Source organism: Procambarus clarkii, chromosome 66 (assembly GCF_040958095.1).
Source record: "Procambarus clarkii isolate CNS0578487 chromosome 66, FALCON_Pclarkii_2.0, whole genome shotgun sequence".
In the NCBI taxonomy this organism is placed as follows: Eukaryota; Metazoa; Arthropoda; class Malacostraca; order Decapoda; family Cambaridae; genus Procambarus; species Procambarus clarkii.
In genome coordinates this window covers 29,979,956-30,002,258 of record NC_091215.1, presented here as the reverse complement: position 1 = coordinate 30,002,258, position 22,303 = coordinate 29,979,956, and the positions used below count along the sequence as shown (strand labels likewise).

Below are 22,303 nucleotides of genomic sequence, written 5' to 3'. Positions count from 1 at the left end.
GGTCTGACACTGTCATATATATATATATATATATATATATATATATATATATATATATATATATATATATATATATATATATATATATATATATATATATATATATAATAGAGCAGCAAAGATGAAAATAATGTTAATATTGCTCGATTTTATAAGGGTGATGACACACACACTGGCTAACTTACCTTAAGTCACGTTACCTGAACGGATGAGGAAGGCTACGTAGGATTCGAACCTACGTCCGAGAGGTTCGACACGACGTTGTCCTTCATAAAATGCTCTGACGCCCATTGTGCTAACTTATCAGTGTCTCTGGAAACAATATACATATACATATACGCTGTTTACTCTACACTAAGACTGCTTAAACAGTCACTCGCTTGATACTTGGTGTCTAATTGGCCTCCAAAAGAGGGTCAAACCGCTAATCACATGTTCGGCTAACTGCTATTAAAACTACAGCGTTCCAGAGGCCGGAAGCACGTGGCGCGGGATCCGCGTGTTTGTAAACAAAGACTCTTCATAGGGGTAGTTACAGCACGCCAGGCACGCCATGAACACCACCCTCCACCTGGTGTGCACAGACATCTGTCTCTAAAATGCAGCTATGGGGAAAAAGACGGGAAATGACACGTACCTCTTTGACGGGTGGCCTTTCTGTCCCTGGAACACCTACCTCTGCAATGGTACGAAAGAAGAATTATTCACAAACATTAGTGAAATGCCTTTATACCTATGTAAACCATCTTTATACATTATAAATATAATACAATCACTGCATGAATTGTCACATATTAATATATTATATATATGCGAGCAGTTGTTTACCTTGTATGTATTACCAGGGGCCAGATTCACGAAGCAGTTACGCAAGCACCGGGCCAGATTCACGAAGCAGTTACGCAAGCACCGGGCCAGATTCACAAAGCAGTTACGCAAGTACTTACGAACGTGTACATCTTTCCTAAATCTTCGACGGCTTTGTTTACATTTATTAAACAGTTTACAAGCATGAAAACTTCCCAATCAACTGTTGTTATTGTTATAAACAGCCTCCTGGTGCTTCGGAACTCATTAACTGTTTAATTATTGTAAACAAAGCCGCCAAAGATTGAGACAAGATGTACAGGTTCGTAAGTGCTTGCATAACTGCTTCCTGAATCTGGCCTGGTGCTTGCGTAACTACTTTATGAATCGGGATCCAGGCGTCTCACTCATTGGCTCCGCTAGGTAGTCTCAGCTTAATTTAAAAAATATATTTGATTTGATGCCAAAGACCGTCCTCATCAACAAAGGCTAAATGCTCATTAATCTACCCGCCAAACCCCCCCCCCCCTCACCTCTGTTTATGAATCGAACAGCGATTTACACACAACTTACAAGTGATGAGGTTCGAACATTTTCTTTCGCCGACAACCTCTGTTCGAATCCCATTGTAAATGCTTTGTTCACATACTTCAAATGCAAATAACCTCCAACAGAACCTAAACATCGAACCTCACCTAATTTAGGCCTAACTATACGCCAAATCCTGAAATATAAAAATTTTAATATATATCTGAAAAAACAAAATTAATTTAGAATATATAAAGCCTTCAAATTTATATTTGAGAAAATTCCTGTTTTGCATGAACAGCATGTAAAAATTTATGAATGCGTCTGTGGGTTCGACCGCTGGATGGAATGGACTTGAGTCGAGGACGGGCTGTACCGATGCTTCAAGGATGCTGTGTTCGCGCTGTGTATATGTGAAGCTTGTAATGCTTCTCCAGCTGCATATGTTCACACCAGTGACCTCAATGACTCCCCAATCAGAGGAGCAAAGATAAAAGTATCTATCAAAAGATATAAGTATCTGCATCAATGCGGCGGGATGCTGGAATGTGGTTATCTTGAGGTTATCTTGAGATGATTTCGGGGCTTTAGTGTCCCCGCGGCTCGGTCCTCCACCAGCCCTCCACCCCCAGGAAGCAGCCCGTGACAGCTGACTAACACCCAGGTACCTATTTTACTGCTAGGTAACAGGGGCATAGGGTGAAAGAAACTCTGCCCATTGTTTCTCGCCGGCGCTTGGGATCGAACCCAGGACCACAGGATCAGAAGTACAGCATGCTGTCCGCTCGGCCGACCGGCTGCCCGGTCGAGAGACGTGAGATGTGAGACGATCTTCCAGCATCTTGCATCACCACACCACAGGGCAGAAATGTCCTCCTTGGGTCGTAACTGCTGTTTTCTGAATGGTTACGCCTCCAATGTATAGAAAACGATTATTAGTCTCCTCGAATTATGCTCTGACCCTCATAGACAGTTTTTGGGAAGACCACTTCGAGGCACCTTAATAAAGGCTGACGACACCTTAGCACGCAATGTTCCATAACTAGCCAGCCTTCAGGGGACCTCCAAGATGTCTTCCCGAAGCTGTCTAAGGTCAAAGGTCACAGCATAATTTAAAGGGAATAATAAGAGCAATTGTCAATACATTGGAACTCTAGCCATAAAACTACCCCAGGAACCAATGTTGTACAATGTTACAGAAGCGACTTAGTAATGAAACTAGTGCAACTGGCACAGTTCTTAAGCTGAACAAAGTATCTTATGCGAAGTATCTTAGCATAAGATACTTCGTTGACCAAGCCACACACTAGAATGTGAAGGGACGACGATGTTTCGGTCCGTCCTGGACCATTCTCAAGTGATTGTGTCAAGTCGATTCTCACAATCGACTTGAGAATGGTCCAGGACGGAGCGAAACGTCGTCGTCCCTTCACTTTCTAGTGTGTGGTCTGGTCAACATATTTCAGCCACGTTATTGTGACTCCTCGTCGTTATACCTCGTTGTTCGGTGCACAGACGAGTCTCACCCATCAGTTAAATAGGCATATTTTTCCTTTAAGAACGCTTTCAAGCATTTTCATGCCATAGGTACCCGAAAATATTTTGTAGAGTACAACCAATTTGATCACTCGCTCGCAAACACAAAAAAATCGCCATTTTTGGCCCAGGCCGTAATATGTTATGTATAAACAGTGTATATACATAAAGCTATACATATCCAGCGTCCATTATTTATCCAGGAAAATTAGATTCCATAGATCCAAGGTTCTGTGGAACCCTTCTTGTCGCCTTTCCCTCTACTGGAAACCTCGTATCCCAGCTTTGCTTAAGCCTTTGCAAGGGAGCCGGTCGGCCGAGCGGACAGCACGCTGGACTTGTGATCCTGTGGTCCCGGGTTCGATCCCGGGCGCCGGCGAGAAACAATGGGCAGAGTTTCTTTCACCCTATGCCCCTGTTACCTAGCAGTAAAATAGGTACCTGGGTGTTAGTCAGCTGTCACGGGCTGCTTCCTGGGGGTGGAGGCCTGGTCGAGGACCGGGCCGCGGGGACACTAAAGCCCCGAAATCATCTCAAGATAACCTCAAGATAAGCCAGAGTTGACATCGTTAGTGGTTCTCAACCTCTCCCTTTGCTATTATTAAGCCTCTTAAGACCTTAATTCCTACCCCACTTGCGATCTTCAGTTGTTCTTGTGTGGCCGGGCGTGGCAGCCTATTGACCCCAATTAACAAATTCACAAGGGCCGTGACGAGGATTCGAACCAGCGTCCGAGAGCGTCTATTGTTCCCAATGCTTCTCTCCTAACTAAAGTGCTACGCTGCAGCCCCCCAGGGGTCATTCTTCGCCTTTTCTTTCATGCACATCCTCTGGGGCTCATTTCTTCCTCATTTGGTGAGGGCTGGCGTCTCATCTTCCTAGTCTGACTGCGTAAATCTTCTCCTTTATCACCTGATTAACGGTGAGTACTCTCGTCTGATTGGCTACTCACACCTGCTAGCTAGAAGAAGTTTCTTAAGTGTGTGTATCTCTCTCTTGGTGACTCTTGATTGTTCAACCTTTGAACTTCAACGTCTTAATTTAGCTCTTTCCCTCTGGTCGTTGCTGTGTCTTGCTGTCTCTCTCTCTCTCTCTCTCTCTCTCTCTCTCTCTTTCTCTCTCTCTCTCTCTCTCTCTCTCTCTCTCTCTCTCTCTCTCTCTCTCTCTCTCTCTCTCTATCTCTCTCTCTCTCTGTCTCTCTGTCTCTCTCTCTCTCTCTCTCTCTCTCTCTCTCTCTCTCTCTCTCTCTCTCTCTCTCTCTCTCTCTCTCTGTCTCTCTGTCTCTCTCTCTCTCTCTCACTCTCTCTGTCTCTCTGTCTCTCTCTCTCTCTCTCTCTCTCTCTGTCTCTCTGTCTCTCTGTCTCTCTCTCTCTCTCTCTCTCTCTCTCTCTCTCTCTCTCTCTCTCTCTCTCTCTCTCTCTGGTTACTCTCACTCTTCTTCTCATGTCATTCTTATCTTCTCACCTCTCCATCATTCTTGTTTTCTTACCATTTTCTTTTCTTCCACCCTGTTCAAGACTTATGTACATAAGTTTTGAACATATTATATATACATAAACATCTCAAGATGTTTATATATAAGTCTCAAACAGTACTAAGTTACTACGGTAACATGGCTAAAAGTTACAGGGTGACCCAAAATGATGACATATCGAGGATGGAACGTAACCCGAGGAGCAGGTCTCCAGTGTAAGATATCACAGATATTTGGCAGATCAACCTGTCCACAGGCTCGTTAATGCGGCGGCCATCCCCGTGCCGCCCCCCAAGCAAGACACATTCATATCAATTTTTTTAACATATTGTGTATTAAAGATAGATTTTTTCTATGTATAGTTAGATATAGGTTGGGTATTTAGGTTCGGTTGGCGATTATTTGTATTTGATGTACGTGGAGTGAAGCATTTACATCGTTGTGGTTCGAACGAGACTCGATGATTGTAAAATGTTCGAACGGTATCAGTTGTGAGTTGTGTAAAAATTTAATTTTTTTTTTAAATTTTGCCCCGAGGGGCGAGTTTATTGGGCAGCGCCACTCATCTTGTGAGTGAACATACCGCCATAGCAGCATGTACAACACTCCCCAATAGGAAGAAAACCCGCTGGGTTGTTCATCCTGTCACTTGTACCCAGACACAGCTGGGACTTGCTTAACTGTCTCAAGTGAACAGCTCCTCAAATAAGAAGATTAACATTTATCAACCCTTAAAAGCTTACGTTATCTTGCGGGTGCAAGATGTGTATAAATTGTTTTTTATTCATAAATATTGTTGGGGGGTTAGTGGGTGGCTGTTATAGTAGTTTCTAGTAGTGATACATGATTACTTATTACCCAAGTAGGGGAGCACCCGCCAAACACACACCGAAACTACAACGTTGGTACAACGTTCGAACAAGTTTTAACACCTCCTAACCAGTTATAACAACCAATATAACACGTTGTAACAACGTTCTAATACGTCATAAACACGTTAAGCCAAGATGTAACAACTTTATTACAAGTTGTAACAAGCGGAAAATAAAGACATTTACGGTTTGTGTTTCCAGGGCATATTGAAGAATTAAGGGAATTATAGAGTATTGTAGTGATTCCGTTATTATTGAAGAATTAAGGGAATTATAGAGTATTGTAGTGATTCCGTTATTATTGAAGAATTAAGGGAATTATAGAGTATTGTAGTGATTCCCTTATTATAAATTTAGAGAATTTATAATCAATTTAAATTATAATTAGAGAATTGTAGAGTTAAGGACTATTTACAGTCCTTAACCTTGAGGCGCTTCCGGGGCTTAGCGTCCCCGCGGCCCGGTCGTCGACCAGGCCTCCTCCTATCCCTAAAGATAGAGCCAATGTTAAACTACCTAAAAATCAGTCAATTTAGCATTTATTAATTTCCTTATAAATTCTATATAAAGTATTGACCTCGGAAAAGCAATAGATAAACAAAATTCTTGAACGAAATGAATATCGAAATCACAATAACTTTACGTCAGAGTAAAGATTCAAAGATTTCTATGTTTTATATGAAAGTTTAATTTCATAGTTTGATAAATGGTTTAGGATAAAAAGGTTAAATAGCGTATATAACCATAGTTCCGTGACTGTTGATTTACGATACAGAGAAGTAATGACTTGATTACCATTATTAGTAATTAGAGTTAACAGTTAATGAGCTCCGAAGCACCAGGAGGCTGTTTATAACAATAACAACAGTTGATTGGCAAGTTTTCATGCTTCTAAACTGTTTAATAAACGTAACCAAAGCCATCAAATACTGAGGAAAGATGTACACGTTCGTAAGTACTTGCGTAACTGCTTCGTGAATCTGGCTCCATATTTTTTTTCATGTTGAGTTTTTTTTTTGTGCAAGTGTGGCCTTATAAACTAATAGAAAATGGAAAGAAAACGGAATGATAAAGGCTAATCGAACGGAAAAAGACTTCATTCAGATTTTCAATAGATCACAATCCATGAGGATTATCCAATCAGATATATCCACCAAGTCTCATCAATAAATATATAACAAAAAAGATAACTAATACAATAACAAAAGTTATCGCAACAGCTGTTGGCTATTTGTTTGTTCTGGTTAATTCCAGTTAACTGTGTCTCAGGAATCAAAATTTTCTGCTGCAAGGTGAACAGGCGCATGAGGTGAAGGGAAAAGTGTCCAAACGACTTATGGAAATTACTCATTGTGGCTCATAGAGACCAGAGTGTCTATGTTGTGGTATATAAATATATTACCTATATTTATATAGGTAATATAAAATATTACATATATAATATTATTAGGTATATAAATATTACCTATATTTATATAGGTATATATATATATCCTATATTTATATACTCTCCTGAAGGAACTTTTGAAACTTTCTGGGGCAAGAGGGGGGGGGTGGGGGAGAATAAACTAATATTAATATTATTTTCTTAATATTTTTGAAAAAAGTCTAGGGGCCCCACAACCCATCTTTCATTAATACATATATTTCTGCTTAATGTTATTTCTAATTTATGGTCATTCCTGTCCTCGTCGAGGCCACTAGAGAGATGGTGTGTGGCCTCAGGTAAATTCAGGAGAAATTTATATTGATAACGTCAACGCTTTTATGGAGATAGTTAAAGGTGGCTTTTTTGTTGGGGTTATTTTAATAGTCATCTTCGTTATCCTTTGCGATGTTATTTTTCATCCTGTGTCATGACTATACATACATACACATGATCATACATGTATACACGCGTGAACATATATATATACACATGTATTCGTTCCTTCTGAAGATGTATTAATATACGTAAGTACTTAAGGAAATTCCTGTTTCAATTCATCCTCCGTGGTCTGACACTGTCATATATGCATGTGTGTGTTCACACACACACATACACACACACACAGTGATGTGGTGGAGGCTGTCTCCATACACAGTTTCAAGTGTAGATATGATAGAGCCCAATAGGCTCAGGAACCTGTATACCTGTTGATTGACAGTTGAGAGGCGGGACCAAAGAACAGAGCCCAACCCCCGCAAGCACAACTAGGTGAATACACACACACACACACACACACACACACACACACACACACACACACACACACACACACACACACACACACAGCTATACACATGTACACTCCCATTTGTGTATATAAAAATTCCTGCAAGAATCAGGCAGACAAAAAGACTAATGGTTGATTATCACACCGGACCAATCTCCTGAAGCCCACATCCAAACAACATCATCAGCGGCATATGCGTGTTTGGCCAACATAACAATTGCCTTTAGAAACTTGTGACAGGAATGATTTAGAACCTTATACAACACATATGTCAGACCACTCCTGGAGTATGCAGCTCCAACCTAGAGTCCAAATCTAGTCCATAAGCACAAGACGAAGTTTACGAGAAAGCTAAGAGGTATGTCAGTGAACTAGTCCCGGAGTTGAAAGGTATGAGCTACGAGGTCAGACCACTCGAACTAAATTTCACGTCACTAGAAGACGTGACCGTTGCGGTCCTATGGAGACCGTTGCGGTCCTATGGAGACCAATTGCGGTCCTATGGAGACCGTTGCGGTCCTATGGAGACCGTTGCGGTCCTATGGAGACCAATTGCGGTCCTATGGAGACCAAGTGCGGTCCTATGGAGACCAATTGCGGTCCTATGGAGACCAAGTGCGGTCCTATGGAGACCGTTGCGGTCCTATGGAGACCGTTGCGGTCCTATGGAGACCAATTGCGGTCCTATGGAGACCAAGTGCGGTCCTATGGAGACCGTTGCGGTCCTATGGAGACCGTTGCGGTCCTATGGAGACCAATTGCGGTCCTATGGAGACCAAGTGCAGTCCTATGGAGACCGTTGCGGTCCTATGGAGACCGTTGCGGTCCTATGGAGACCGTTGCGGTCCTAAGGAGACCGTTGCGGTCCTATGGAGACCGTTGCGGTCCTATGGAGACCGTTGCGGTCCTATGGAGACCGTTGCGGTCCTATGGAGACCGTTGCGGTCCTATGGAGACCGTTGCGGTCCGGAGTACGGAGAAGACACACACACACCTCCCAAGAACCAGTATTGATCCACTGTCATGTCCTCAGAGTCGCGTAGAGTGACTGACAGACCGCTAAAGAACAGTGACAGCAAAGTCACTACTGCTCAGATGATCGCTTCCTATCACGCTAATGTGTACCCCGCGCCGTCCGCAGGCGTGTCAGGCGTGACAGAAGGTGTCAGGCGTGACATAATGTGTCAGGCGTGACATAATGTGTCAGGCGTCACATAAGGTGTCAGGCGTGACATAAGGTGTCAGGCGTGACATAAGGTGTCAGTCGTGACAGAAGGTGTCAGGCGTGACAGAAGGTGTCAGGCGTGACATAAGGTGTCAGGCGTGACATAAGGTGTCAGGCGTGACATAAGGTGTCAGGCGTGACATAAGGTGTCAGGCGTGACATAATGTGTCAGGCGTCACATAAGGTGTCAGGCGTGACATAAGGTGTCAGGCGTGACATAAGGTGTCAGGCGTGACAGAAGGTGTCAGGCGTGACAGAAGGTGTCAGGCGTGACATAAGGTGTCAGGCGTGACATAAGGTGTCAGGCGTGACATAAGGTGTCAGGCGTGACATAATGTGTCAGGCGTGACAGAAGGTGTCAGGCGTGACATAATGTGTCAGGCGTGACATAATGTGTCAGGCGTGACATAATGTGTCAGGCGTGACATAATGTGTCAGGCGTGACATGGCTACGCCAATATGACACTTGGGAGAGAGACAAAGAGGATAACATAAGAATTACGGATCGGACAAAGCGGAAAGAACGATGCTCCACCACTTGGACCATTGGGGATCGAGCCCCGACCTGCAGTAAACTACCCGTCCTCTCGCTTCTGACGGACAAGTACTCACTCGCCTTAACTCGTTTCTTTACACGCGAAATACAAGTTCAGCAAAATGCGGAAAACGAGCAAATATTTCATTTGTGGAGGGAAGTGAGGCTTTAAGGTGAGTGATTGAAGGTGAGGTGGCGATAGTGAACCTGGGCGATAGAAGTGATAGTGAAGCTGTTGATGATGATGGTGATGAGTGAGGGTCATGTTCCGTGTCATCATATTCCTGTGTCACCCTGTGTCACCTGGTCTCATATTGTGTGACTGTGTATGTCGCTCGGTACGTGAACTCTGTGTCACCTTGTATCGTTCTAATGGCCCGGGTTCGATTCCCGGGGGAGGCGGAAACAAATGGACACAGTTTCTTTCAACCCTGATGCACCTGTTCACCTAGCTGTAAACAGGTCCCTGGGAGTTGGACAGCTGCTACGGGCTGCTTCCTGGGGATGTGTGTGCTCCTTGTCCTCATATCCCAGCTCCTTGTCTTCATATCCCAGCTCCTTGTCCTCATATCCCAGCTCCTTGTCCTCATATCCCAGCTCCTTGTCCTCATATCCCAGCTCCTTGTCTTCATATCCCAGCTCCTTGTCCTCATATCCCAGCTCCTTGTCCTCATATCCCAGCTCCTTGTCCTCATATCCCAGCTCCTTGTCCTCATATCCCAGCTCCTTGTCCTCATATCCCAGCTCCTTGTCCTCATATCCCAGCTCCTTGTCTTCATATCCCAGCTCCTTGTCCTCATATCCCAGCTCCTTGTCTTCATATCCCAGCTCCTTGTCCTCATATCCCAGCTTCTCTGTCCTCATATCCCAGCTCCTTGTCCTCATATCCCAGCTTCTCTGTCCTCATATCCCAGCTCCTTGTCCTCATATCCCAGCTTCTCTGTCCTCATATCCCAGCTCCTTGTCCTCATACCCCAGCTCCTTGTCTTCATATCCCAGCTCCTTGTCCTCATATTCCAGCTCCTTGTCCTCATATCCCAGCTCCTTGTCCTCATATTCCAGCTCCTTGTCCTCATATCCCAGCTTCTCTGTCGTCATATCCCAGCTCCTTGTCCTCATACCCCAGCTCCTTGCCCTCATATCCCAGCTCCTTATCCTCATATACCAGCTCCTTGTCCTCATACCCCAGCTCCTTGTCCTCATACCCCAGCTCCTTGTCCTCATACCCCAGCTCCTTGTCCTCACATCCTAGCTCCTTATCCTCATACCCCAGCTCCTTGTCCTCATACCCCATCTCCTTGTCCTCATACCCAGCTCCTTATCCTCATACCCCAGTTCTTTGTCCTCATACCCCAGCTCCTTATCCTCATATCCCAGCTCCTTGTCCTCATACCCCAGCTCCTTATCCTCATACCCCAGCTCCTTATCCTCATACCCCAGCTCCTTATCCTCATACCCCAGCTCCTTGTCCTCATATCCCAGCTCCTTATCCTCATACCCCAGCTCCTTATCCTCATATCCCAGCTCCTTGTCCTCATTCCCCAGCTCCTTGTCCTCATATCCCTTCCAAGATAGTCGTACTATCATACAGTTGTACTAGCTAATCACTTTCTCCTCATTAGAAGCGATCTCAGTGATCACTGAAATTAGGACCCCCTGGGAAGGGGGTTTATGCCCCCCTGGGGGGGGGGATTAGGACCCAGGGGGAGGGGGTTTAGGACCAGGTACCGGGGTGCATCTTTCCTCCCACGTCGACAAGGCCCCGCGGGACCTCAGCTACCAAGTCAATATATATATATATATAGTCTCTCTGGCCCGAGGTAAGGCTACACGGGCTTATGTGAAGCATCTGGCATCGTGGCGTTTAGACACCTGTCAACTTGCTATAACAAGTGTTCTATAGCAAATGTTCTCCGTTTAGACACCTGTCAACTTGCTATAGAATATGTTCTCCGTTTAGACACCTGCCAACTTGCTATAACAAGTGTTCTATAGCAAGTGTTCTCCGTTTAGACACCTGCCAACTTGCTATAACAAGTGTTCTATAGAAAATGTCCTCCGTTTAGACACCTGCCAACTTGCTATAGAATATGTTCTCCGTTTAGACACCTGCCAACTTGCTATAGCAAATGTTCTCCGTTTAGACACCTGCCAACTTGCTATAGCAAATGTTCTCCGTTTAGACACCTGCCAACTTGCTATAGCAAATGTTCTCCGTTTAGACACCTGTCAACTTGCTATAGCAAATGTTCTCCGTTTAGACACCTGCCAACTTGCTATAGCAAATGTTCTCCGTTTAGACACCTGCCAACTTGCTATAGCAAATGTTCTCCGTTTAGACACCTGTCAACTTGCTATAGCAAATGTTCTCCGTTTAGACACCTGCCAACTTGCTATAGCAAATGTTCTCCGTTTAGACACCTGCCAACTTGCTATAGCAAATGTTCTCCGTTTAGACACCTGTCAACTTGCTATAGCAAATGTTCTCCGTTTAGACACCTGCCAACTTGCTATAGAATATGTTCTCCGTTTAGACACCTGCCAACTTGCTATAGCAAATGTTCTCCGTTTAGACACCTGCCAACTTGCTATAGCAAATGTTCTCCGTTTAGACACCTGTCAACTTGCTATAGCAAATGTTCTCCGTTTAGACACCTGCCAACTTGCTATAGAATATGTTCTCCGTTTAGACACCTGCCAACTTGCTATAGCAAATGTTCTCCGTTTAGACACCTGCCAACTTGCTATAGCAAATGTTCTCCGTTTAGACACCTGCCAACTTGCTATAGCAAATGTTCTCCGTTTAGACACCTGCCAACTTGCTATAGCAAATGTTCTCCGTTTAGACACCTGCCAACTTGCTATAGAATATGTTCTCCGTTTAGACACCTGCCAACTTGCTATAGAAAATGTTCTCCGTTTACACACCTGTCAACTTGCTATAACAAGTGTTCATCTAATATGCCGTTTCCGATTTTTTTTTTCGGAATCGACCAAACCGTTAAAAAAATGACGTATTAGTATTAAAGCTCCGTAATACTAGCCTTCACCATGCGAACGTAGACCACTGTGCTAAAGCCTCCTAACAAATACAATTCTTTAAACCAGAAAAAGTAAACAAAAAATTATATATTATTTTCCCCGACCAGAAACTTCAAAAAAATCCAACCGTTTGGTCCAACATTAAACAAAAAAAAAATACAATTTTTTTGGTTTTGTTTTAAACTAGCTAGACACGAACGAACCCAACCAACCCACTTAACCTATCGATGCCTAGCGAACGTCTATATTACGGCGCTTGAAGTTGGACTAATACGTCACTTTTTTAACGGATTGGTCCATTACGTACAAAAATAAACTAAAAAAAAAAAAACAGGTAGCCGGACTGCCGGGCCGATCCACGTGTTGATGCCGGAGGCCCGTTGACGTATATATCCGGCCAGCACCACCAGATACGAAACCTGTAGATCTTTCTCGTGCCAGCTTGGGTTTACACTTATCATGTATTGTACAAGACTCGAGGTAGTTTACAATCATAATACCCTTCGGTTATGCCGTTTGGAAGTTCGTAAAGTGTTGGTTCAATGTAAACACAGTCGCCGTGTTTGTTGGAAGATGTACAGGTTTCGTAAATTCGTAAATTGTGTGTAAATTTTTGTGTAAATTTTCATCAATTTTTTTGTAAATTTTTGTGTAAATTCTTGATGAATCCTGGTCGACCTAACTAATGAACTAATTTAACTGCTAGTGATTAGTGCCTTAAAATATGTAAAACATTGTCCACACACACACACACACACACACACACACACACACACACACACACACACACACACACACACACACACACACACACACACACGTGCGTGTGTACAATTTATAAATATACATTAATATTCGTTTACAAATTGTAAGTCACTAATCACGAGCCGTTAAACTATTTACAACGATAATATTACACTGTAAACATACAATACATACGGCCGCTACTTGGGTGTATAATCAATCATTTATTTACTTCTATTATTTCGGTCAATAACGGTATGTGGGCGTCGCCGTTATCAATAAACTTTTTATCAGCCTACTCCCTTCCCCTTAGCAATTAGGGCGGAAAATCAATCAAATTCTCGTAGGTAAACCGAATTTATTGACCTCCCCCGTCTTATCTCTCAGCGAGAGGCACTTGAGTTCATCATATCTCCCCCGGAGCTTATCGGGCAGTCACCGCTGTGGCGGCGGCAGTTGTGTGAGAAGACATGGCCGCGGACGGAGTGCGTGGCTTTCTTAAGACGGTCGGGTTGGTGCTGGTGGTGCTGGCCCCGGCGGCTTCCCAGCCTCCTAATGTCATCATAATGCTTATGGATGATGTGAGTACATCTTGTTGTGATGCATGTTTAGCCCCATACAGTTTTCCACCCCCGAAAAAATATATATAATGTATTTTTTTCTGCAGTTTAGTTTATCCTTTAAAAAAAGAGTGTTTGGATCATTTTCTATGATCTTGAGAGAAAATGAGTTTTCAGCATAAACTCTTGTATTATTAATATGGTTAATTAAGTAAGTAATAATCGAAAGAAGGCACCAAGCTGGGGAGCATATGTAGCTTAATATGGTTAAGATAAGTTTAATTACTAATTATTTATACGTACGTTTGTATTTTATTGAGTTGTCGTTCCGACACGATTGTTTAAAATATGAATATAAATATTAATTAACAAAATAGTGTACTCGAGATCACTAGGAGAGTAATTGTGGTGATACCGAGGTTCCCATAAGACTACTCACTATATATATATATATATATATATATATATATATATATATATATATATATATATATATATAAATAATGTATAGTCTCCGTGGTCCTGGAAAGCTGTGCACCAGCCCTGAGTGATCCTCTCTCGCTGCAGATGGGCTGGGGTGACCTGGGAGCCAATGGCGAGCCGAGCAGGGAGACTCCCAACATCGACCAAATGGGCAGAGAGGGACTCACTGTGACATCCATGTATACGGCAGCGCCCCTCTGCTCCCCGAGTGAGTAATGCACAGTGTGGCTAATTCTCACCCCCCCCCCCCCGTGTGAGTGAGGCACAGCGTGGCTTCTCATGTGAGTAACTCCCACTGTGAGTACAGCCCCTATGAGGCGTTACTCGCCCTTTACACGGCTCATAAAGAGTCAAGGATTGGATTTATTTTGAGAACAACGTCATTAATGAAGAGGAATGTGTTTGGTGGCTGATGTGTAGTTAGGAACCTTGTACAGTTTGTGAGGACCAGCGCCTGAAAGGTCGCTGTGATGTGTGACCTTCGAGTAAATTTCAGTGCTACCTTCAAATTTGATCTTCAGGTGGGAGAGTGACCTTTAAGTGTGATCTTGAGTGTGACCTTAAGATGTGTTATTTCAGGAGTGATCTTGAGGTGTGACCTTCAAATATCACCTTCAGGGGGTGACCTAAATGATTTTGATTTTAGTTTAGTGATAGGACAGAGGGTAGGGGTGTCAAGGCCTATCAACCTCTGGAGGGTTATTAAGACCACCACAATACCTTAATGCTCAACCAGCGAGTATACTTCATTCCTGAACGTAATGAAGGACTAAATCCTGCATTTAGTCCCTTAATTACCTGTACCTGAGACTAATCCAGGTACAGGTCAAGTACCTCCCTGTACCTGTACCCACAGCCCGAGCAGCTCTTCTGACTGGCAGACTACCCATCAGGAATGGCTTCTACTCTAACAACACGCACGGGATGAATGGTGAGTTCTCTCTTCGTATATTATCATTGATGATGAGTTTTTGACTGTGTATAGCAATCATATTTAGTTAAAAATGTGTCAATTTAACAATTATCAGTAACATAGTTGTGTGAAAAGCTGATGAAGTACATATCTACCTCTGTGGGGTAGATATGGTACTGTGCACTGCTTTAAACGACCCCCCATCACTGATTAGTACCCAGGACCTACACTGTCTCAGACGACCCCTCCATCTTTACTAGTACCCAAGCCCCACACTGCTTCAGACGACCCTCTCTTTCACTAGTACCCAAGCCCCACACTGGCTCAGACGACCCTCTCTTTCACTAGTACCCAAGCCCCACACTGGCTCAGACGACCCTCTCTTTCACTAGTACCCAGGCCCCACACTGGCTCAGACGACCCTCTCTTTCACTAGTACCCAAGCCCCACACTGGCTCAGACGACCCTCTCTTTCACTAGTACCCAAGCCCCACACTGGCTCAGACGACCCTCTCTTTCACTAGTACCCAAGCCCCACACTGGCTCAGACGACCCTCTCTTTCACTAGTACCCAAGCCCCACACTGCCTCAGACGACCCTCTCTTTCACTAGTACCCAAGCCCCACACTGCCTCAGACGACCTCCTCTCTGCCAGTACTCTAACACTATACCTTGTGTGTCCCCCCCCTCCCCTCGCAGCCTACACCCCGCAGGAGATAGTGGGTGGGATCTCCTCCAGCGAGATCCTCCTTCCGGAGCTCCTGCGGCCACAGGGTTACACTTCAGGCATCATTGGTAAATGGTGAGAATATGGCAACATTTGTTGTTGTTGTTGTTGTTGTGTGTGTGTGTGTGTGTGTGTGTGTGTGTGTGTGTGTGTGTGTGTGTGTGTGTGTGTGTGTGTGTGTGTGTTTACTAGTTGTGTTTTTACGGGGGTTGAGCTCTGCTCTTTCGGCCCGCCTCTCAACTGTCAATCAACTGTTTACTAACTACTTTTTTTTTTCCACACCACACACACACACACACACACCCCAGGAAGCAGCCCGTGACAGCTGACTAACTCCCAGGTACCTATTTACTGCTAGGTAACAGGGGCATTCAGGGTGAGAGAAACTTTGCCCATTTGTTTCTGCCTCGTGCGGGAATCGAACCCGCGCCACAGAATTACGAATCCTGCGCGCTATCCACCAGGCTACGAGACCCCTGTGTGTGTGTGTGTGTGTGTGTGTGTGTGTGTGTGTGTGTGTGTGTGTGTGTGTGTGTGTGTGTGTGTGTGTGTGTGTGTGTGTGTGTGGTGTATTCCAGACATGTGTTGCAGTGTATTTATACTCATACATGAGGGCTGTGTTACTATGGATGGTGACACAAGGGAACCTAAGTGTATTTGTGTGTGTGTGTGTGTGTGTGTGTACGTAGTGTGAGTGTGCATACTGTGATTGTATATCCCATAACTGTGTATGGCAACGGCATATTATGTAGGACAACTACATAAGTATTGTGGACTGAATGTAGTGTGACCTCATATAGTCCAAACACACGAATATCTATATACACGAACTTCAAATGTATATCAGCGTATTCCCCTCTTTCCCACAAGGCACCTGGGGCACCGGTCACCCTACCTACCCCTAAAGCGAGGGTTCGACTTCTTCTACGGATCAACCAACTGTCACTTAGGGCCCTACGATGACGTCACGACCCCAAACATTCCGGTCTTCCGAAATGCTTCGATGATTGGCAGGCGAGTCCTGGTATCCTGCATTCACTATACTGGGTCTAAATACAGTGTCTTTCACTATACTGCCTCTCACCACGGTGTCTCACTATACTGCCTCTCACCACAGGTACTTCGAGGACTTCCCTATCGACAAAAGCGCTGCAGTATCCAACATGACGCAGCTCTTCACCGAGGAAGCTGTAGGCTTCATTGAGCGCCAAGCGCCCCAGGGGCCGTTCTTCCTACTATGGGCGCCTGACGCCACCCACGCCCCCGAGTACGCCTCTGACAAGTTCCACGGCACCAGCAGGAGAGGTCAGAGCTCTGGGGTGTCTCCTGATCTTGTCTTATTTAAAGCTGGTATGCAACAGACATTCCTCCCTCTGATGCTACTCTTCCAGGGGCTTAGCTGCCTCCTGTTGCTGTTTCAGGTCACTACGGGGACGCCGTGAGGGAGCTGGACGCCGGTGTAGGGGCCCTTCTGGACGCCTTGAGACGCTCCGGGGTCCACAACAACACCCTGGTCGTCTTCACCTCCGACAACGGCGCTGCTCTCGTCAGCAAGCAAGATGGTCAGATCAATCAAGGCATTAGTTTGAAGTGTCTTAAATATCTTCTTATAGATTATCATTTCATCTTCCTGTGTGCTTGTCTTCTGTACTCATAAGTACTCAATTAAGTGTGGTTTCAGAGTCGAGTTTAAGCTCCTAAGCCCCATCGGGAAATGATAATTTCTAATTCATCTAGTTTCTTTGACAACGATTTTGATAAAATAAAATGAGTTCCTTCTCACGGTATTTTGTCTGTGTTATCAATTCACATTAATGTTCCTTCGTTCCACTATGTCTCATTTTGAACGGTGATTCTTTTGTAGATCATTCTTAAAATCTGCTATGTAGTTATCATGTCTCATCTGCTCCTCCTGAGCTATGGTGTAGTGAGTAACAGCTTCGTGAACCAGGCACTTGAGGTGTGTGCTCTATGAAATGAACCTTGTTACGCGTAGCTGCACTTCCTCTAGTTCGTGTGTGTGTGTGTGTGTGTGTGTGTGTGTGTGTGTGTGTGTGTGTGTGTGTGTGTGTGTGTGTGTGTGCGTGCGTGCGTGCGTGCGTGCGTGCGTGCGTGCGTGCGTCTGATTCTTCCTCACCTTCTTCAGGAGGCAGCAACGGACCCTTTCTCTGTGGGAAGCAGACGACCTTCGAGGGGGGAATGCGAGCCCCGGGCATATTCTGGTGGCCAGGGGTGTTGACCCCAGGCGCCGTCTCCCACCAGGTAAGTTCCAGAGGTGCCCTAAGGTGCCCTAAGTTCCAGAGGTACCCTAAGGTGCCCTAAGTTCCAGAGGTGCCCTAGGGTGCCCTAGCCTCATTAGTTTCGAATTAACAAATATTTGTACAGTGGAATCAGAAGACCATGATATAGGGCTTCAATATATTCTCATAGATAAGACGACCAAAACACACACACACACACCAGAAGATGGAGAAACAACGACGTTTCGGTCCATTCTGGACCATTAGCAAGTCACATACGACTTGCTAACGGTCCAGGACGGACCGAAACCTCATCGTCTCCTCAACTTCTGATGTGTGGTTTGGTTCATCGTATCTTCAGCCTATTGTAACTCATCGTTCCTCATAGATACGTGTTACGTGATTTGATGATGTTGGACCGCCAGGTGTGGACGCAGATGGACCTCTTCACCACCGTCCTGGAGTTGGCGGGAGTCACGCCGCCGGGCGACCGTCATCTAGATGGTCTTCCCCTCACCAACTCTCTTCTTTATCCTGACCACCTGGTGTTGAGGCGAGTCTGTCCACCTTGCATGTGTCTGACACCTTGTCTCAACGTCTGTGTGTGTCTGTTTCCTCGGTGCTGGCTTTGTCAGTGTAGCCAGCACAGACGAAGTGCCGGGCACACAGCATTTTGTCTTCTTTAGCATGTCTTCGAGTGCCTGAATGTCTAGGAGCAGGCCTGTGTTTGTGTCTGTAAACGCCTCTTCAGTGCGGGTGTGAGTGATTGTGTTGTGACTTCTCTAATACAATCCATTCTCCAAAATGATTGTACATATATATAGCGACCAAAAGGTCTTTCACACAGTAGAACGTGTTGGTCTTTGAACACAACGTGTTTGCTGCAACAGATATGAATTAACCTCTAACTTGACTACGTTTCAGGCCCGTTTTCCTGTACCGCGGGGACCGGCTAATGGCCGTCAGGCAGGGGGCGTACAAGCTGCATCTCTGGACCTTCAGCACGCCCCCCGAAGAGCTCAGCGTGGTTAGTGTCCCCCCTCCCCACACCTGTCCTTTGATTGCTTGGCTCCATACCTGACTTGAGACCAGTCACTACAGAGTTCGATCCCGCTGTAGCGCTTCGATATTTGCCGATCCTTTCAGGGTATCAACTTCTGCCCGGGGGCTGAGGTGGAGAACGTGACCACCCCGATACCCACGGACCACAGCGACCAGCCCGTTCTCTTCAACATCGAAGTGGACCCCGCTGAGCGCTACCCCATACCCTCCGGCAGCTCTGTGTACAAGAAGCAAGTCCCTGTGGTGGGTCTCCTTCCATCTTTTTCACCGTCGACTGTTAATGTTCCCTTTTTTTCTTCATTGTGGGACTTTAATATACTTTTTTCTTCACTTGGAGACGTTAATATACAATTTCTCTTCACGATTGGACTGTATATACACTTTTTCTTTTCGATTGGACGTTAATATACACTTTTTCTTCACGATTGGACGTTAATATACATTTTTTCTTCACGATTGGACGTTAAAATACACTTTTTCTTCACGATTGGACGTTAAAATACACTTTTTCTTCACGATTGGACGTTAAAATACACTTTTTCTTCACGATTGGACGTTAAAATACACTTTTCTTTCTCCTTGGTAAATTACCATAGCCGAGCTAATCTCGCAACTGTCCAATTCATACAGGTGATACAGCTGCAGTTACTGTATTATTTATATTTACATTTTTGTTTACATTTGGATTTTTGTTTACATTTGGATTTTTGTTTACATTTACAGTATTGTTTACATTTACATTTTTGTTTACATTTGGATTTTTGTTTGCATTTACAGTATTGTTTACATTTACATTTTTGTTTACATTTGGATTTTTGTTTGCATTTACAGTATTGTTTACATTTACATTTTTGTTTACGTCTCTCCCACACAGCTGCTGGAGGTTGTGTCGGAACACCTGACGGAGCTGGTTCCTGGGGAGCCGCAGCTGAACTGGTGTGATCCCGCTGTGATGGTGAGTATAGTGTATGGGGGTGATGGTGAGTATGGTGTAGGGGGGTGATGGTGAGTATGGTGCGGGGGAGTGATAGTGTGTATGGTGCGGGGGAGTGATGGTGTGTATGGTGCGGGGGGGGGTGGTGAGTATGGTGGGGGGTGATGGTGAGTATAGTGTAGGGGGGAGGGTGTATGTGGGGGGGGTGATGGTGAGTATGGTGCGGGCGGGAGGATGTATGGTGGGGAGTGATGGTGAGTATGGTGTGGGGGGGAGGGTGTATGGTGGGGGGGTGTGATGGTGAGTAGAGTGTAGGGGGGAGGGTGTATGGTGGGGGGTGATGGTGAGTATGGTGCGGGGGGGAGGGTGTATGGTGGGGGGGGTGATGGTGAGTATGGTGTGGAGGGTGTATGGTGGGGGTGATGGTGAGTAGAGTGTAGGGGGGAGGGTGTATGGTGGGGGGGTGATGGTGAGTATGGTGCGGGGGGGAGGGTGTATGGTGGGGGGGTGATGGTGAGTATGGTGTGGGGGGTGTATGGTGGGGGGGGGAGATGGTGAGTATGGTGTGGGGGGTGTATGGTGGGGGGTGGGTGATGGTGAGTATGGTGTGGGGGGAGGGTGTATGGTGGGGGGGTGTGATGGTGAGTAGAGTGTAGGGGGGAGGGTGTATGGTGGGGGTGATGGTGAGTATGGTGTGGGGGGGGGTGCTGTGATGATGAGTAGGGTAGGAGGTACTGTTATGATACGGTGCAGATGACGTGATGGTGAGTATATGGCCTAGGCTCCGTGATGGTGAGAAAACACCACCATCAACTATAGGAGCTCCGTCGTATAGACCGGTATAGGCCTTCTGAGGATTCCTTTAGTCATATATTCTAAACTTTCTATTGCAAACAAAAAAATTAACACCCAGTATTCGTCACTAATGATTTTTTTTGTTTAATCACTACTTAATTTTCTTTGTTTTGTTTTATTTGTTTTGTTTATTTGTTTTATTTTTTTTATTTATTTTATTTGTTGTTTATTTGTTGTTTTTGTTTATTTGTTATTCGTGCTTTCCAGCACTGGGCGCCTCCGGGATGTGAAGCCCTTGGTAGGTGTCTTGAAGTTCCGCCCTCTGACCCCACCCTGTGTGTCTGGCCTCATTAATACGAGATCTTGGCGATGGTGACTCTACTAGCACGACCTCCTGGCGCTGGTGACTCTACTAGCACGACCTCCTGGTGCTGTTGACTCTACTATCACGACCTCCTGGTGCTGTTGACTCTATTAGCACGACCTCCTGGTGCTGTTGACTCTATTAGCACGACCTCCTGGTGCTGTTGACTCTACTAGCACGTCCTCCTGGGCCAATTGACTCTACTAGCACAAGCTCCTGGTGCTATTGACTCTACTAGCATGACCTCCTGGTGCTGGTGACTCTACTAGCACAACCTCCTGGTGCTGGTGACTCTACTAGCATCCCCTTCTGGTGCTGGTGACTCTACTAGCACGACCTCCTGTATCTGGTGACCTCATTAACACGATCTTTTAATGTATTTTAATTATTTTTATTGTAACACTTCCCTTTGTTATTATAGTCAGTATAAATAATTATTATTAAACTATAAATTAAATACACATAATAATTGTTATAATTGCACTTAAATGTACAACTATATAATGATCATGTACCAGTTATTATGATATGAACCTCTACCGCGTGTTTTCTTCAAACTGCCTTTCGCCTGTACGATGAGCGTATAATGCACGCATTCAAATCTGTATGATGAGTGTTTAGTGCATGTATTCCCTCCTGTATGATGATAGTATAATGCATACATACCAGTGAAAAGATGCATTCATTGTTGGTTAGTGCTGGATGACAGATAAAATCCCCACAACATTTTTTTTTTCTCAAAGGCGTAGACCACTGTGCTACAGGACCCAACGACCTTTTGAGTTTTGGTTTCAAAAGGTCCTTTTGGAAACTTTTTTTTTTGTTTGGAAACGCTTTAGTTTCTTATTATCAAGAACAAGAAGCGTCTTATATTTATCGAGGTCCTCCCTCTCCTTCTCCTCCGAGGATGCTAACCACAACAGTTGCCTAAATCCTTATAAAGGATACGCGCCCAAACGCCTCGTGTTGCCTGGGAATCGAACCCTGGGGGGTTCGTTCTCGATTCACAATCGGTAATCCCGGGTTCGAATCCCGGGCGAGACAGGCATTGTTAAACATGTCCTCCTGTAAATGCCTCACTTCACTTAGCGATAAATAGGTACCCGATAGTTAGTCAACTGTTAAGGGGCTGCATCCTGGGAAGGATCAGTAGTTCGGCCTTGGGGGGGAGGGGAGACCTAGGAATAAGCCTTACGTATATATATATACACACAGGCTGCCTGCTCCCGAGAAAATGAATTAATTC

The 22,303-nt window shown here is 45.0% G+C and overlaps 2 protein-coding genes across 2 annotated transcripts in view; both read left to right on the top strand.

Annotated features, from left to right (window-relative positions):
• Positions 1–12,206, top strand: part of LOC138355309 (pneumococcal serine-rich repeat protein-like) — a 48,635-nt gene extending 36,429 nt beyond the window's left edge. Inside the window, exon 10 of the mRNA XM_069310185.1 lies at positions 11,207–12,206. Within this exon, the coding sequence (XP_069166286.1) occupies positions 11,207–12,206 (1,000 nt within the window). The remainder of the gene's footprint in view (positions 1–11,206) is intronic.
• A 1,212-nt stretch (positions 12,207–13,418) lies between these two features.
• Positions 13,419–21,596, top strand: LOC123769173 (N-acetylgalactosamine-6-sulfatase). Its single transcript, XM_045760170.2, has 13 exons — positions 13,419–13,560; positions 14,107–14,230; positions 14,879–14,953; positions 15,635–15,737; positions 16,533–16,676; positions 16,780–16,967; positions 17,084–17,224; positions 17,809–17,924; positions 18,328–18,455; positions 18,827–18,929; positions 19,049–19,207; positions 19,839–19,919; positions 20,961–21,596. Exons 1-13 carry the CDS (start codon positions 13,450–13,452, stop codon positions 21,045–21,047), a joined length of 1,560 nt encoding a protein of 519 aa, XP_045616126.1. The 5' UTR covers positions 13,419–13,449; the 3' UTR covers positions 21,048–21,596.
• The last annotated feature ends 707 nt before the right edge of the window (positions 21,597–22,303 follow it).

Bases quoted from the DNA above. Each gene is read 5' to 3' on its own strand.
- LOC123769173 (XM_045760170.2), top strand. From the start codon at position 13,450: ATGGCCGCGGACGGAGTGCGTGGCTTTCTTAAGACGGTCGGGTTGGTG. The intron at 17,925-18,327 runs GTAAGTTCCAGA...TTGGACCGCCAG, and splicing joins CAGGCGCCGTCTCCCACCAG to GTGTGGACGCAGATGGACCT. The intron at 18,456-18,826 runs GCGAGTCTGTCC...ACTACGTTTCAG, and splicing joins CCTGACCACCTGGTGTTGAG to GCCCGTTTTCCTGTACCGCG.